This window comes from Ambystoma mexicanum, chromosome 2p (genome assembly GCF_040938575.1).
Source record: "Ambystoma mexicanum isolate Mex_15411 chromosome 2p, UKY_AmexF1_1, whole genome shotgun sequence".
Classification (NCBI taxonomy): domain Eukaryota; kingdom Metazoa; phylum Chordata; class Amphibia; order Caudata; family Ambystomatidae; genus Ambystoma; species Ambystoma mexicanum.
Window position 1 is genome coordinate 1,224,911,222 of NC_090923.1, and position 18,655 is coordinate 1,224,929,876.

General features: G+C 48.8%; 1 protein-coding gene across 1 annotated transcript in view; it reads left to right on the forward strand.

The window, feature by feature from the left end:
• LOC138567367 (transforming protein RhoA-like) overlaps window positions 1-17,627 on the forward strand; it is a 231,592-nt gene extending 213,965 nt beyond the window's left edge. The window contains exon 5 of the mRNA XM_069645506.1: window positions 16,255-17,627. Within this exon, the coding sequence (XP_069501607.1) occupies window positions 16,255-16,428 (174 nt within the window). The 3' untranslated portion in view covers window positions 16,429-17,627. The remainder of the gene's footprint in view (window positions 1-16,254) is intronic.
• The last annotated feature ends 1,028 nt before the right edge of the window (window positions 17,628-18,655 follow it).

An 18,655-nucleotide genomic window follows, 5' to 3' on the forward strand; every position in this document is an offset into this window, starting at 1 on the left:
GGAGTTCCTAGACGCCCGCTGGCTTCAGGCGAGGGGCTGTTTCGAGGACCGGATCCCTCTCGACGAGGAGTTCCGTAGGGCGATCCTATGGCGGGGCATCCGTGCTCACCTCACGACAGGCACTGACTTTCAAACCCCGGCGTTTCAGGAGATGGTGACGACGGACGCCTCTCTGGAGGGCTGGGGGGCCCACACCGGAGACCTCCACGCAAGAGGCCTTTGACTCCCGGAGGAGAGGTCTCTCCACATCAACATTCTGGAGCTCAGAGCAGTGTTCTGGGCTCTCAAGTCATTCCTTCCGTCCCTCAAGGGCAAAGTGGTGAGGATCTTCACCGACAACACCACCACAATGTTCTATATACGGAAGCAAGGAGGCACCAGATCCCCAGTCCTTTCCAAGGAGGCCCAGGATCTGTGGCACTGGGCCCTCGCCCAGGGGATGTTTCTGGTTTCCTTCCACCTGACGGGAATAAAAAACACCATCGCCGACTCACTCAGCAGGGAGCTGCGCTCGTGCCACGAGTGAGAACTGCGCCAGGATCAAGTGGATTGACTCTTTCAACGATGGGGCAAACCCCAGATCGATCTGTTCGCGACGGCGACGAACTCCAAGTGCCAGAGGTTCGCCAGCAGGCACTGGGCCCTCGCCCAGGGGATGTTTCTGGTTTCCTTCCACCTGACGGGAATAAAAAACACCATCGCCGACTCACTCAGCAGGGAGCTGCGCTCGTGCCACGAGTGAGAACTGCGCCAGGATCAAGTGGATCGACTCTTCCAACGATGGGGCAAACCCCAGATCGACCTGTTCGCGACGGCAACGAACTCCAAGTGCCAGAGGTTCGCCAGCAGGTTTCCACAGCCGAGGAGCATGGGCGATGCTTTCTCGTTCCCTTGGACGGCCTGTTTCTATACGCGTTCCCTCCGTTGCCGTTGCTGCTCCGCCTCATCAACCAGCTCAAGAAGTCCAGGTGCAGGATGATCCTCGTCGCACCGGCGTGGCTGAGGCAGATCTAGTTCCCGGACCTTCTGGACTTGTCAACGTCCCCACCAGTCAAGCTGCCGGCGGACGCGGATCTTCTCCCCAGAGAAGGAGGTGCCATTCTCCATCACGACCCACAGTCGCTGAACTTGGAGGCCTGGCTCCTGCAGCACTAGAGTTTGGAGGGTATGATATCCCGGCTGATTGCAGAGAGGTTCTTGCAAAGTCCAGGGCGTCCTCAGTGTTATGGTCCTAAATGGAAGAGGTTCTCTGTCTGGTGCTGTGCACAGAAGATTAACCCTCTGCGGATTACGGACCCTCAAGTGCTGCCGTACCTACTGTCGCTGGCCAAAGCTGGACTGGCTCACGCCTCCATAAAAATACATCTGGCTGCCATCTCCCGATATACCAGGACTACGGGACGGGCGTCCTTGTGGTCTCATCGCCTGGTGAAGGAATTTATAAAGGGACTATTCAGATCATTCCCGCCGGTGAAGGCTCCTGCCCCGGCGTGGGAGCTTAATGTGGTGCTGACCAGGCTCATGGGAGCCCATTCAAGCCTATGCATTTGGCGCCTTTGAAGTTCCTGTCATGGAAGACAGCGTTCCTCATGGCCATCACTTTGCAAGACGAGTGGGAGAGATCCAGGCCCTATCTTGCAAGCCTCCATACTTGACTTTTCATGACACGAGGGTGGTGCTGAGGACGCACCCCTCCTTCATGCCCAAGGTGCCGTCGGACTTCCACCTCAACGAGCCCTTGGTGTTACCAGTTTTCTTCCCGTCGCCTTCGACGCCGGCCGAGAGGACTTTGCACTCGCTGGATGTGGCTAGAGCGCTGAAGTTCTACGTGGACCGCACGAAGAGTTTTCGGAAGACGTCACAACTGTTTGTGAACTTTGGATCTGTGAATCAAGGGAAGGCTCTCTCGAAGACTTCCATTTCCAGATGGCTCTCCGGCTGCATCATGCACTGTCACCGGTTGGCAAACGGACCGCTGCCCGGCCGTCCCGAGAGCCCATTCGACCAGAGCGATCGCTGCTACCACGGCGTTCCTGTCTGGTGTGCCCCTGCTGGACATCTGCAGGGCTGCTACGTGGAGGTCGACGCACACCTTCACAAGATTCTACTGCGTCGATCGGGACTCCAGGGAGGAGTCCAGGGTCGGCCAAGCAGTGCTGCGCAACCTGTTCGCTTAAGGTGAGCCTGTTGAGGAGGTAAGAGATGCTTAATGTTGAGTTGTTGTATTGCTTAATGTTGAGCTTTTTGCCACCTCCCGTGGTTGTACATGTGTATACTGCTATGTATTCTTTTATTCATGAGCATGTGAATCCATGCCAGACCCCATGCTGGAGAAGGAACAAGTTACTTACCTGTAACTGTTGTTCTCCAGCATGGGTCTGGCTTGGATTCACATGCGAAACCTCCCACCTACCCCTCTGCGGCTCTTCACTTGGTCATACTGCCGCTTGGCGTGCTACCAAATCTGGGGATGGCTGCCAGAGGCGGGGCTTAGGGAGAGGGCAGTCATTGGCTGGGGTAGTAGGACCCAGAGATCAGTGATTGGTTACTACTAAAAAAGACAGATCAGAAACGAAACTGATACTGATTTTTTCTTTACCGAGGATTCCCAGCCTGACGACGGGGAATATTCATGAGCATGTGAATCCATGCCAGACCCATGCTGGAGAACAACAGTTACAGGTAAGTAACTTGTTCTTTCGACACCTTTGTCGTCAAAAAGCACACGGGCTGTAAATCTCTCGCCCTCCCCCAGACTCTGTGAGGGGCTATGCACCATAAAAACCAGACTCCCTCACAGGCCTCCCCTGTCATGTCAGGCTTCCCACCTTGATGGGATTAGACTCCTGAACAGTTTAATAAGATTTCAAAGAGGATGTCATGTTTTGTGGACAAGCACCCAGATCACCGAACATCCCTTAGAGATGCCTCGCAGCCAGGGGCCTCAACACACCAGCCCCCCGGCCAAAACATCTCGTCTTGAACCATAGCCTAACACCTCTGTTCTAGGCACTCCATTCTCGATCTACCAAGACCGCTCCTCAGTAAGACATTCTGGGAGACAAATTGTCTGCCACCCAGTTTATTCCGCTTCTGCAGTCTGTACAAAGACTCATCCAGCCCTCCCTACTGGCGCCTAGTCAACTATTCAGGCCAGCACCCACTGACCCTCTGTATACTAGCGGTCAGCTTAAACCAGATTCATTAGTGGTTACCACTACCCGAAAGAGGGCAGTCACTCCCCTGGCATCGGCCGAGACCCCACCAGACTAGGAAAGCAAGAAAACCTATACTTTCCGGAGAAAGGTTGCCTCCTCGGCGGCATACCAAACCAGAATCGCCAACAGCACTACGCTTCTAGCTAGTTACGGCCGCCACAAATGGGATGACCTGGAACGCAGTAGAAGTCGTCCCAGAACCTCTAGTCTCAATTCTGGAATACTATTGCAGAGGGCAGCCGGGTATCAAACTGCATCCTCAAAAATAATCTTGATGCAACCGGTAATGCAGGACGCATCATTGCAGAGGGCACCCTCATCAAGCGCCCTGGTTTAAGTTAGAAACTCGGGCCACCCTACTAAACATGCCAGTGGGGCCTAATGTACTTTTTGGGAAGGCCGTCAAGGATCCCCTTTGCTCTGACCTGTAACTATGGGGCCCGGGGCATTACCTGAAGAGTATATAATCTGTCCTAACATTAACTATGGAAGGTGCAGTTACCTTTAGATTGTTTAGACTTTGGAGATCTATCAACCCAAATGATACTCACTTTCTGTTTATCCCTTGGGGATGCATGTGGCAAGTGTAAAACATCTATAATGACTCTTGATTTGAGTGGTACATGTGCTCAAATTGCTTCGGCGAGGGCACACCTTTTAAATATGGAAAAGCAGGGTTACGTAATAAATGGAAATTGAAGTAATGTTGTACTTAAGCGAGTGAAGAAGCATTGCATCATTTTTTATGTCTATGCCTACTTTGAGGATATATGGTGCTCCAAAATAAGTAGATGCTTGACAAACTTGGTTCTTGGACTAAGCACCAAACTTGTCAATCAACAAGTCGGATGCTGGGAATAGTCATAATTTCTAATTTCTTTAAAAAGCCTGGATCTGCAAAAATGGCTTACTGCAAATTATTGTATGGTGCACTCACAAACTAGTGATGGGTTTTACTGGATGCTGTGCTAGACAAGGTTTTTTTCTATTGGCTATATTTACCTCCATAAGGGTATGTTCAAAATAATATTCTACTACTGTGATAGAGGTTAACATAACGGAGATGTCATCTGAGGTAAGTGGTATGTTGGCGTTGTCTATGGGCGGTATCGTAAGAGATTTGTAGCACTATTTCAATATTTCTTTTTATCGTGAGAGCTTCGATTTATCCTACTTTTACAGCTGTAATTTTAGTGCCTCATACTCCTACGTCTTGTTCCCTTTCCTCCATACTTTTGGGACATTCTGTCCGACGGGGCCGGAGCACTTTTAAGCATAACAAAATAACAATTTTGTCCTTCTTTTATTTTTACACTGGGAAACCGCACGTGACCGTAGGCCTGCCTTCCGGAGCTCCGCCCCACGCATCGCCATTAAATCCTTTTCTCTGTGCGGTCTGGGTCGGACGCACTTGCATCTTAGAGAATTTTTTGTTCACTTGTCGGTCATATTCCTACTCCGGTTCCACAGTCTTCTTTCTTCCATGAATGCCGGGGCATCTGGGATTAGTGTCCTGTTGTTCGTGCGAATAGCAATGTTCCGCAATGCGTGAATCCTGGTGCGAATTCCTATCTTGGAACACGAGAGGGTTCACGCATCTTTTCAATGATTTTGACATCAACCTACAAAGGGTCTTTGTAATTTGCCTACAAGAGACGTGGCTTGGTGAAGCTCCGTCTAGAGATGGTTTTGAAACCCACCTGAACCCGGCTGTGAAGAACTCCCATGGTCGTCGTTATTCGGGGCTCTTGATGCTGATAAAAATAAACATCTGGTGGACTACCCTGGAGATCTTCAATCCTAATCCTTTTATTCAAGACATAGTCTTGCAATCTTCTCATCTAAAAAAGGAAGAGCGTCAGCATTTGCTGAATATCAATGGTTATTGGAACCCGCATAAAATCAGCACAGCGACCTTTATAAAGGCCACCACCCATTTGATAGACAACGCTCTAATAACACACAGAAATGTATCTATAATCTGCTGTGGTGACCTAAACTGTTCTTGGTTTAGGTTCGACGCAGATCGAGGGATAAATGTACCTTTTAAATGAGAATGAGACGTCTCGACGCAGTCTGGCTTGGATGACGGCTCTAACAAACCGCAATTGCCAGATGGTAAATGGAAACGCTCAAGGTGATGATCCACCGGTTGCTACCTGGCATCGTGCTGACTCCCACAGCATCTTGGACTATTTCTGGATATCACAAAACATGATTGAAAAAACGATCAGGTTGAATGTCGAAAAAATGGCTAACAACGATCATGACCTTCTTCGATTGGCTTGTACGATCGAGTGGGCAAGCTCAGATGAGCAATATGTAACACCACACACAGTAAATGCCAGAGGAAACAGGCTGCGAATTAACGGACCGCAACTTCAATCACTAGGCGATCAGGTAGTCAAACTTTATGAAGAACAACAAGTCAACTATGCCCCGCTCTTGCTTCAACTCAAGACCTCAATGGTCGCGGCTCGACCAATGGGAAGTTATCATAAGCATATGTCATGCACAATGATCTCAGCGCAAAAGAAATCCATGCGGTGCGATATCAGACGGCTGAAAAAGAATCTTGCGCTCATTAAGCTCCCTAAAGATCTAAGAGAGGCTATTAAACAAAGGAGGCAATTGTACCGAAACCGGTTAAAATCCCAGAAAATGATTATCCTTCAAAATGGAGCCGAAGAAATGATGAAAATCTTAGTGACCAAAAATACCAGACAAATATGGTCCATCCTGAATACGGGCAACTCTCGATGCTCGGCCATCATCTCAAATGAAATAAATAGCAAGCAATGGGAAGATCATTTTTCTGAACTCTATCAGAAACCGCAAGGGGAACCGTGTGGTCAAATAAGGGATGCCGATGTAATGTGGGAGGTGAATAGTTCAGCATCTGACATAGCAAAAATGATCAGATCTCTAAAGAACTCGCATTTGGCCGGACCAGATATGATTACCAACGTAATGCTGAAAAAGCATGCCCAACAATGGGCAGCATTGATCAAAGTGTTGTTCAGAACGATTTCCACCTCGAAACAAATTCCAGATTCATGGCTAGAGGCAATAGTAGTCCCAATTTTCAAGAAGGGCAATCGTGCGGAACCGACAAATTACCGCCTGATTGCCTTACTTAACACGATTGGAAAAATCTTGGGCGCTTTTCTCTGCCAAAAATTGGCTGACTGGGCATCCAACGCAAAGATCCTGGACATCCGTCAAACTGGCTTCACCTCAGGAGTGGAGGTGGAAGTAAATTTGCTCATTCTTAACATCTTGAAGTTGGAATCTCTAAAGGCAAAGAGGAAATTGTACCTAGCCTTTATTGATATGCGTCAAGCCTTTGACAAAATAAATCGAGGCTTGCTCTGGAAGAAGCTGCAGAACTGGAACTGCCCTCGGTCCATATTGGAACCGATACAAGCTCTCCATGACGGCACATCAATTCGTGTATGTATAAATAATCAAGGAGACTTGTCAAACAAAATCTTAACACAAAGAGGCGTGAAACAAGGATGCCCTATGGCAGCGGAGCTATTCAAACTCTTTATCGCTGACGTGCCAGAGCACCTGAACTAAGTACATTGTTTCTCACCCAAACTGAATGCCACTCATATTGTGCATATCATATGCAGATGATCTTGTGCTGATCGACCACACTCCAATTGGGTTACAACGGCTATTGGGAAATCTCCACAACTATTTAAAATCAAATGATTTGGAAATGGATGTCGAAAAAAGTAATGATCATTGGTCATCCTGGGTCTCGGAAAGACAGCCTTCAAATGGAAAATCGATAATGACACCTTGTTGTCAGTAAACTCCATTCGTTATCTTGGAGTTATGTTTAATAATTCTCTAAACGAGCAGCAGTGGAGGCAGGACCTGGTTGCACGGATGACTCAATTTGGAATTCAGGGTTCCAAGATTAATGGTGAGTACGGGAAATTCAGCCGATCACCCATTATCATATTCTACTTGCAAAAAGTTATACCAGCAATCACGTTCGGCGCCGAAGCCGGATGGAACTTGGAACCTCTAATATGGCACAAACTAGAAGGACTCTTTTGGAGGCGTGTATTGAGATTACCAAACTACATCTCTGTAACAGCGATCCGTTACGAGTTGTTACTGAATTCCTTATATTCAGTGGTAATCTGGAAATCACTAAGTGCCTGGCGCAAGATGCTCTTATCACCTGCAATACCGGCATATAAAATCTTTGCCACAAAACAAGACAAACCCAACAATAACCTTTTAAACGAGTGGAAATTATCCTTGGCAAATCATCTATCAAAGGCCAACATAAAAATCGATGACTTGATCAACTTACCACAGTTGGCGAAAAAGAAATTTGAAACCTGGACCTGAATTTCAAACTCTGAACAACGAGACAAATTGAAACGTGTTTTCACAGACTGAACAAACAATGTAGATATCTACTAAAGTGTCCTACACGCTATTATCGAGAACAATTCTTGAGGTTCCGCTTAAATGCACTGCAAACTAAAGAAATGCTGTGGCAGCGAAAGAACAAAGACACAGCAGACATCTGTCGATATTGTTTGAGTGACATTGAATCGCTTCATCATGTAGTCACAGCATGCACAGGGCTGAGTAATCGGCGATCATGCCACCTTGGGTTGTACGCCCCCCAGGATGATGACATGGCAAACTGGTGGGGACGTGTGACTGCAGGGCATGATATAAATTTAACCTGTGGTGTAGTGAATTATCTAGATTCATTCCTGAAGAGGGGTCCATAAGGATCGATTGACAGCGAGCACAATTGATTGATTCTTGTTGCCTTGCCTGTTTAAATGTTTATCCAATCTTTCTGTGTTTTTTTTGTTGTTTGTACCTTTTTACTGTATCGCCATTGAGTACAAAGTGGAGGTCACGCGACAGCAGTCAACTGACCTTTCTTCTTTCTCTTATTTCTGCTGTTGTCTAGATGTGAAATGGCTTCTGTAACAAGTCATACTTGATCAACTGTAAAGTTGTGATTGTTAGACTGAAGTTTCAATAATAAAAAAATTTAAAAAATGTAGTTTCAGGAGGGCGGATCCCCATTCTCTGTCTGGAGTGCTTGAGCCCAGAAAACTGGTGGGACTTTTGCTTCTTCTGTGACTCCCTCTCCGTCGGTGCACTCCAGCATCGGCTTGTCAGGTGGGAGGAGGTGTTCCCACAGATTCCTCCTCATTTACAGGAGTTAATTGAAGAATAAAGGTAGCATCCGGTAAGTTCCTTCCTTTTTAGGGCACCCCCGGTCAAGGGACTTCCTTCCTGGGATCTTCTGGTTCCGGGAGGGGCCCAAGTGGCTCTGGTACCAGGGCTTTCCCTGAGGTGTCCCGAAAGGGATGAAACCTGGCCTCCGTAGCTTGCTCCGAGGTCCCCTGCAAGAGGGCTGTCAGGACCGTATCTTCATCCGAGGTTCCCCATCTGGGGGCTAAAGTTAAGCCCAGCACATCTGGCGCTGTTTTCACCGGGTTTATTCCCAGGCTGAAACTAAACGTACTGAGACTAGTCTCGAGATTCCCTGTAAAGGGTCGAAGAGCACCGGGGTTACCCCTCTCCAGCCCCCCGCAACCCCTGAGGATCCCTGACCTAGGGGCTATAGTTAAGACCAGCAAGATCGAGGGGCCCCTCTGAGGGCCGACACACAATCCTGTGGTCGACCCGATCCTGCTGAGGGAGCAAAGAAGGAAGGCAAACACCTTAAATCTTCGAGTACCGGCCCTGCCTAGGTTCCCTCACCGAGGGCTAATTCTTCAGCAGAATCTAAGGGGTCTCAAAAGCGCTGTAGATCTGCTAGCACCGGGTCTGCCAAGGTTCTGTCACAGGGCTAAAATGGAAAAAAAAAGTCCCCTGAAATCCCTGTGGTGACAATGGTCTTGCTGACACCTGTGACGCAGTTCACCACAGGCGGTAACAAAATGGCAGCCCAACCCACGTGGTCTGAGGCGGCCATTTCGACTACCTCTCTCGCACCGTTATCAGCGGCTGGTACCGGGGGGGGGGGGCTGTTTTTGTGGCTGAGCATTCTTTTCCACCCAAGGTGGACAATAGGAATCTGTTCCGCCCTCCAGTGGATTGGCGTGCTCCTACGTCCGCACCCTTAGTTTATGTGGATCCAGCTGGTGGAGGGCCATCCTGGCAGCCTGCCTCTTTGCAATCCTGGGGGTATGCTCTTCAGAGCAGCCTCTACCCACTCTAGTGCCTAGACTAGGGGTGCACAACTGATTTTGACAGAGGGCCGAAAGTACCTTACATGATGGCTATAGTGGGCCGAAAAGTAAATGTGGGTGGGGCGGTAGGCGTGTGGCATGGCAGGAGGCTTTTTCAACCCCCAATTTTTATTAAACACTATGCACCGTAGCCCCCACCCCTCAAGCAAACACTATGCCCCATGGCTCCCACTCCTTAACCAAACCTATGCCCCATGACACCCCACCCCTCAAGCAAGCACTATGCCCCAAGACACCCACCCCTCATGCAAACACTATGCCTCAAGACACCCACACCTCAAGCAAACGCTATGCCCCAAGACACCCACACCTCAAGCAAACGCTATGCCCCAAGACACCCACCCCTCATGCAAACACTATGCCCCAAGACACCCACACCTCAAGCAAACACTATGCCCCAAGATACCCACCCCTCAATCAAAAACTATGCCCCAAGACACCCACCCCTCAAGCAAACACTATTCCCCATGGCTCCCCACCCCTCAACCAAACACTATGCCCCAAGACACCCACCCCTAAACCAAACACTATGCCCCATGACACCCACCCCTCAAGCAAACACTATGCTCCATGCCACCAAGCATGCACCATGCATACATACTCATACAGTCCCCAACCCCCCCACCCCTGCATACAAACATGTAAACACCATGCACCCATACAGACCCGCACCCCCCAGCCCCAACTCAGCACACAAAACCACAAGCATACACCATGCACCCATACAGACCCGAACCTGTTCCACCCCGGCTCACAAGCATACACCATGCACCCATACAGACCCGAAACCCCCACCCTCAACTCAGCACACAAACCCACAAGCATACACCATGCACCCATACAGACCCGAACCCCCCCACCCCGGCTCACAAGCATACACCATGCACCCATACAGACCCAAACCCCCCACGCCCAAGTCAGCACACAAACCCACAAGCATACACCATGCACCCATACAGACCCCACCCCCAACTCACCATACAAACTCGCAAGCATACACCATGCATCCATACAGACCTGAACCCCCATACCCCAACCCACCAAACAAACTCACAAGCATGCACGCATACAGACCTGGACCCCCCCACCCCCATATCTCAACATACACTGAACGTGCACACAACAACAACAAACATTTAGGCAGACCCGAATCCACCCCCGCCCCCTCTCACCCCCAGCATCTCAACATACACTGCACTTGCACACAAACACATTCAGGCAAACCCGACACACCCCACCGCAGCATCTCTGAACTTGCACACAAATAAATTCAGGCAGACCCGACACACACCCCCCTCCACATCTCAACACACACTGCACTTGCACACAAACGCATTCAGGCAGACCCGACACCCCCCCACCCCACCTCCGCATCTCAACATACGCTGAACTTGCACACAAACACATTCAAGCAGACCTGACACCCTCCCCCTCCGCGCATCTCAACATACACTGCAGACATACAAATACAAACACACCCCCACCTCTGCATCTCAATATACATACAAAAACCAGTCAGGGTGGACCCGAGAAAGACACACACACACACACACACACACACACACACAGCCCCCTCTCCTCTCCCCCCACCATGTACTTACCCAGACGTGCTGGAACGCTGGCCAGGCTTCTGGCACTACGGCTGGCATGGGCGTGACAAGGCTGAAATGCCTTCCGGCATCAAGCCTTACTGGCCACACCAGCCGTAGTGCTGGCACTCCATTGGTGCAGCACACACGCACTACGTGGCTCGTAGGAGCTACGTGGTTCGTGTGCACTGAACCAATGAGGGCCAGTGTTTTGTCCAGCCCGGAAGACAACAGACTTTCCTAATGGAGGGCGGCCGATGCTGCTTGCAGGCCGCCCTCCATTAGGAAAGTCTTTGTTGCTGGCGGGCCGGACAAAACGGCATAGTGGGCCGAACCTGGCCCGCGGGCCATATGTTGTGCACTCATGGCCTAGACCATCCTCTCAGAACGAGTTTCTTGGCAAGGTCCAGGCCCTTATGCACTCTGACCCGATGAAGGCATACTTTATTCCTAAACCTCCCGAGCCGTCACCTGCTCCGGCTACTCCTCTGCAGCTCCTGGTAGTTCTGCCCTCTCTCCCGGTGAGGCCCCCTCCTACACCACCACTACTGCCTCCACTTTCACCTATACTTAAGGCTCCTGTTGCACAGTCAAGTCTGCCCACGGGGGCTAAGGTGCCACATGCGACGGATCAGGGTTTATGTTCCCGCCGCATTGGATGAAGATCAAGCGGACCAGGGTAGCGAGGACCCGCCCCGCTATTAGAGCTTTCCATGACCGGGTTGTGGATAAGCTGGGGTTCCTAGACAATCCTAGTCCCAAGTCTCCGTCTCCACAAGGTGTACTTTCAGGAGCCTTTACTCTTTCCACACCGGAGCGCACAAGCCTTTACCTTCAAAAGGATGTGCTAGCTGAAGCCTGCAAGGTCTGGGAAAAACTGCATTCCGGGCAGCACCTGAACAGGAAAATTGACGTTGGCTACAAGCTACACGAGTCTGAAGAATACACACTTGACTGCATGTCCACCCCCCTCATCAACAGTGGTGGCAGCAGCAATGGTAGAGTCTAAGCCGTCCTCTGCATCCTCTATGGCAGCATCTCAAGTCCTTTCCAAGGTGGACAAGCTTCTTGATGCCATTGTGTGGTGTGGGGGGGGGGGCTCTCCAGCTGTGACAGGCAAATACCAAGGCCGTCCTGCTAGCGGCAAATCTCAAGCTGTGGAAGGAGCTTGCTGAGTTTCAGGAATGTAACCCCCCCTGACAGGCTTGAAGATTTTAAAGACGGCTTGAGTGTTCGCTCAGGACCTGTTGGAGGCCGCGGCCCATCATGTTGACACTTCCACTCGGGCCTTATGGTTGGAGTAGACATCTCCCGCCAAGCGTGGCTGCATGCTACGAAGTTCTCGAAGGAGGTTCAGGACAAGGTACTTGATATTCCCTTCGAAGGTAAAGAACTGTTTATTCCTCCACCAATGGGGAACTCACTAAACTAAAACAAAAGCAAGCACGTAAACGGTTAAGTCGTTGTCGGTCCTTATCAAAGCTCCAGCTAAAGCAGTGTATACTCGGAGGTGGGGGTATCCAAACAAGGTCCTTCTCAGGTTTCAGAGGGTTCTAGTATCGCAGGGCAGAAGGGTGCTCTAGTGGACTTTTCAGCAAAAGCAAAGTGGACGGCTTTTCTCGCTGCCAACAGCCTCCTCTTCAGCAACAGGTGGTCTCCACGCCGATAAACCATCTAAATGAGGTTTTCCATCGGTCTCACGAGACTCCGGTGGGAGGACGAATATAGTCTCATCTGGAGGCGTGGCAGACCATCACAGAAGACCAATGGGTTTTGTCTGTCGCCCGAGCAGTCTTCCGATTGCCCCTCCCTCAGACTCCATCCGCTCACCCTCCCCTTCAGACTGGCTCGCCCTCCCTCAAAGCTGAGATACAAAAAATCTAGACCTCAGAGCAGTTGAGCCTGTTCCCTTGCAGGAGCAAGGGGAGGGCTATTACTCCGGTCTGTTTACAGTGCCCAAACCCAACTAGGCTGGCCTGTGCACTAGCCTTGACCTCTTAACATTCAATCTCTTTCGATTCCAAGAGAAATTCAAGATGATTACACCCAGCCAGATCAGGCCCTTTCTCCGGAAGGGCGATTGGCTGAGTGTGGTAGATCTTCAGGACGCTTAGATGCACATCCTGATCTGGGGCCCACATCGGAAATACCTGTTTTTCTGTGCGAAAGGAACACTTCCAGTATCGAGTGCTACCGTTTGGTCTCAGCTCAGCATCACGTGTGTCTTTACGAAGATGATGGCAGTCATCACAGCATTCCCCAGGCTGCAGGGAATTCATGTTTATCCATATTTGGACGATTGGCTCCTGTGCAGTCCGTGCCCACGCACTGCAACAGCCAATCTTCATTCACTCTCCCAGCTCCTGTTCCAACTGGGGCTGTCGGTGAACTGGCGGAAATAGTCCGACGGTTGCTCAAGACCTAATTTTTCTAGGTTTCTGTTGGGATACTGTCAGTGCCAGAGTGTTCTTGACAGAGGACAGAATAGCGGACTTATATACCACTTGTCAGTTTTTCCTGCAGTCCTTTTCCTGCAGTCCTCCCGCATGTCAGCCTGGTGGTTTCAGAGGCCCCTGGGCCTTATGGCTTCTTGTGTGTTCTCTACCTCTTGCATAACTGAAAATGAGGGACACCCGGCTTGCTCTTCGGAACAGCTGGTTTCAAGCTATGGACCAAGACTGCAAAATGATTCTAGTTTCGTCCTCCATGATGGCGGATCTTCAGTGGTGGTCATCCGTCAGCAACCTTTTGGTGGGAAACTCCCTCCAGGAGTCTTTCTCACAAGGCACAGTTACAACAGACTCCACCCTTCTAGGGTGGGGTTAACGCTACGTCACCTCAAAGAGTACGATCTATGGACGCCCCAGGAACGACGCTCCAATATAATGAACCTGAAGCTTCTGGCAGTCTTTATAGCAATGAAAGCTTTTCAGCCATCTATTGTCAACAGTGTAGTTCGAATTTGCAATGACAACTCTGTAGCATTGTTCTACATCAACGAGCAGGATGGCACCAGGTCCCCTCCTCTAGTGGATTTAGCTTTCCATATTTTGAATTGGGCTATCCAGCACAATGTCTGACTTCAGGCAGTGCACATCCCGGGTCATGTCAATGTTGCGGCAGACTCCTTGGGCCGTCACTCTGCAGCAAGTTACAAGTGGGAGATGAACAGCGCTGTTCTCACCAAGCTCTTCCAGCAATGGGGTGCTCCAGCAGAACCCTTTGCGACTTCAACGAACAGGAAACGTCCTCTTTATGCTTCCAGTGACGGTCTTGGATTGTCTTCCCTGGGGGATGCCCAAAAGATCCCTTGGGACATTATGCAAGCATACGCCTTCCCGCCGATTCAGCGGTCACTCTGGAAACTCAGGAGTGCTTCCAACTGCACTCTCCTCTTCATAGCTCTTCTTGGTGGCCAGCCAGGTTCTGGTTTTCGGAGCTGCAGCACCTGTTGGTGTCCAACCTCATCAGGTTGCCACAGATTCCGACCTTCTTCACCACAGCAATCACCAGTTGTGGCACCTCTCCCCACAATCCTTCAGCTTGGCGTCCTGGTACCTGAGTTCCGGTCCTTAGCGCAGTTTAATCTTTCAGAGGATAACCTGCGCATTATTCAGGCGGGCACGTAAGCCTTCTACGGGGGTGCGGTACAAGAGCAAATGGCTTCGGTTTTGTCATTGGTCTCTAGCTAAACAGCTTGATCCTCCACAAGCTTCTGTTGACTGTCTTGTCTTTTATATCAGACCTTGCAGCCTCTGGCATCCGTGTTTTATCATGCAGGACATACCTGTCTGCCATTGCAGCTTATCGGTCTACAGACGGTTGCTCTTTTTCACTGGCAAACCCAGTCATCAAGAGACATTTTGCAGGTCTTCAGCTTTCTTCCGGTTAGGCCTATCCAAAATGTGATCTGAATGTAGTACTCACCGCTTTGTGTCATAAGCCTTTTGAACCTATGGCAACTACTGAGCTCAAGTACCTTTCTTGGAAAGCAGCCTTCTTGATTGCGGCAACATCTGCGAGAAGAATAAGTGAGCTTCAAGCTCTCTGTTGAACACCCGTTCCTAACATTCCACAAGGATATGGTTGTGCTTCGTACTTCTCCTTCTTTCCTTCCCAAAATTGTCTCTTGATTTCCACTCATCAATATCCTTACCAGTTTTCTTTCCGAACCCGGTCTCTGATGCTGAGAAGGTTTTACACAACCTAGACGCCAGACGGGCTCTGAAGTTTTACCTCGACAGAACAAGCAAACTTAGAAGATCTTCACAACTCTGTTACGTTTGATGAGCCAAAAGGGAAACCTGCTTTGAAAGCTTCCATCTCAAGTTGGATAGCTTCATCCATCTCCAAGGCCTACAGCCCCCAAAGTGCATTCATGCGCATTTGGTCTGTGTAAAGCGACTGCTGTTGCCTTCCAGAAATATACGCCTTGGGAGTCGATAGCCAAGGCTGCTACATTCGCTACCCCTTTGGCTTTTTGCAGACATTGTCTTGACCTGAGCTCCCGGGCTGATGCCCAGTTCGGCCAGGCAGTTCTTAAGAACTTGTTCCAATAAGGGAAATTTCCATCCTCCCGTTTTTCTTTGGTCAGTACTTGGGAATCTCCCAAAATTATGGAGAAAAGGGGACGGGATGTAGGAGTATGACAAAGTTACTCACCGTAGTGACTACCTTACTCCTAGTCCATAGTCCCCTTTCCTCCATACGCCCACCCGCTGTCCCCTCTAATAAGTATCCTCTATTTTGCTAAATGGATCTTGACCTGGCGATAGGAAAGGACTGAAGGGCGATGAGCGGGGCAGAGCTCAGGAAGGCCGGGCTACAGTCACGTGCAGTGGCCCCCTGTAAAAATAAGGACAACAAAGTGATTTATTTTATGCTTAAAGTGCTCTGGTCCCGTCCCGATGGATGGAATGTCCCAAAGGTATTGAGGAAAGGGGACTATGGATTTGGGATTAAGGTAGTCACTACGGTGAGTAACTTTGTCATTTAGTGCTATTTTATATTGGTTTTACACTGTTTCAACCTAAGTTCCTCCTTAACCAATTAAACCATTGATCTGTTAATGGTCATCCTGCTTTCGCTATTGAGGCCTAGCAAGTCTGTTTCACTTTTTTTTATTCGCTTTGCTCACATTTTGAGTTGCAAGTCCCTCATGTTTGTTTTTATTTTCTCTTTGATTATCACGCACAGGAGCCTGTCAAGCCCGAGGAAGGACGGGATATGGCTAATCGTATTAGCGCCTTTGGCTACCTGGAGTGCTCTGCCAAAACAAAGGATGGAGTAAGGGAGGTGTTTGAGATGGCCACACGCGCTGCCTTGCAGGCAAAGCGCGGACGCAAGAAGAACACTTGTCTGCTGCTGTAAAGCAAGAGCTAACGACAAACGAGCCGTTAAGTCACCAGCTCCACCTTCCACCTTCCCTCTCAAGCATCTGCTCTTTCGGACTGATTATATTCCTCTCTGCATATGAGGGGGCAAGGCAAAGGCCCAGAGGGAGGGAACCAACAAAAGAAACCAAGACCAACAGGATGGTAGTGGCAGGGCATCCACTCCAATGGATTCCTTTTCTCCAGACCAGATTATCTGTGTTATTTGGCCAATGGGGATTATTGTGTTAGGAGGGAGGGAGCAATTATCTGGGGTTATTGCGTGGATTTTTATTTTTTTCTTATGATTTGTGAAACAGTTGACATCCCACAAGGCTGTTTTCATCCTGACTTGGTTTAATTAGCCAGGCCTTTTAAAAAATATATCTATATAAGGAGACAGGTCGCCCTACAATTCTAGCTGCAGAGGGTTATGTTTCTTGTACAAATATTATTTCTGTTTGTAAACCTTTGAGCCCAGCCTTCTCCAAAACACAGCAACACCACGCAACTTCTAAAGGCGTTTTATTAAATGTCAGTACAAGTGGCACCGCCAAAGACACGCACTTAAAATACAACCGATCAGTTTTGTTCTCCAAACCGCCAGCGCTTCAGGAGCACACACTTTTTGAAAATATGGCCAGTTGGTTAAATACACATTTAGTGCCTCGGTTAATACCTTTTGTAGTACATGAGACCGAAGAGATTTTTCTTCAGGAGGCAACACTGTGATACTTGGTGATATGTAACTTTTCTGTTGCCATGGTAAACCTACCTACCTACCTTCCTTCCCTTTCCACCCACACAACTGGTAACTGCACACCTGAATTTGGTTGCCTATTGAAAGCAACCTGGACATTAGTGAAAGTATATTGGTAAAAGACAGTGGGCCATGAGAACTCGGCCATAACAGCCACAAATTATTGCATCTGTATTGATGGCCGGACAGAAAGAAGATGGTTCAGATTTTGGCCTAATCTGTCATGTGTAACGTGTCTTGAGTTTATTGCGGAATTAAGGGGAGAATGGGAGGGAAGGGGGAGCAAGAAGTGAGCGCCAAATGCGACCGGACTTTTGAAAGTCTTTTATATACTGTGTACAATGAAAGATTGTAACATTTCCCTGACTATTTTTCCACTGTAACAAAAAGTGATTGTTTTCTGTCTTTACAAGTCTATCTATAAATTTAGCACACAATTGAGAGGAAAATTATTACTTTTTACCCCCCACACATCAAGACTCTAGTCTACCACTTAAGTCTGCTCAAATAGCTTTTCTCTGATTGGACTGCAGTGGCCCTGAGTCACAAATACTAAGCAAGTAGGCTGTGTGCATGTCATGTTGAACTGTGTATTTTGCTTTCTGATGCCTATTGAGTGGCTTGTGCCCCCCGAATTGTGCAGAAACTGGAAGGTTCCACATGTTTGGCAGCACATGCTTTAACTAATTTCCGCAATTGTTCAAGTTCTCGAGTTGAAGCAGCCGTGTGGTTCACATTGTAATCGGTACAGTTTCATGGGTAGACCTTTATCCTGGGTCAAGTGAACTGGACCTCTGTCAGCATTTGTATTGCAATAGAAAAACAACAGAAGGTAAAATTAATCGTATCCTTGTTTGGAAATGTATCAAAGCTAATAGCACAAAAGCCAACTGGAAGATGTATTATTCTACACAGTTATCGCGCTACCTTCAAGACCCAATACAGTACTGCCCTCCGTATCATCATTTGTCTATAACATTGATGCATCGCCTTTTAGAAATTCCAATACAGGTTTGTGTGCCGCTGCTTGGAATGTAACGTGGAACTGGCGCATTGACGTGTTTTAGAGACCTAATTCATCACCTAATACTAAGCAGACCCCTTCTTGTTTTAAGCTTGATTATGGGATAATCGGTGCCAAATTAGTTTCCTAGCATGCCATTTGATCTTTGTTTCCGAGGGAGGGATGGCCTAACGTGTGAAAGTTAACTGAAGATCTAGCAAGTAAGTTTACAGCGTAAGATACAAGTGTCCACCCAGATGTTTAGGATAAATGAAAATCCTGGAAAGACTACACTTCACTCTTGTGGTTTGCTTTGGAAAGTGATCAAAAGAATTCAGGCTTTCAACCACATCTTAGTGTCTGAATGGTAGGTGTAGTATTTTCTGACTCCCTATGCCACCTCCCTTCTCAGAAAAAGGGATAAAAACCATCAGACTGATTAATTCGGCAGATGAGGCATTT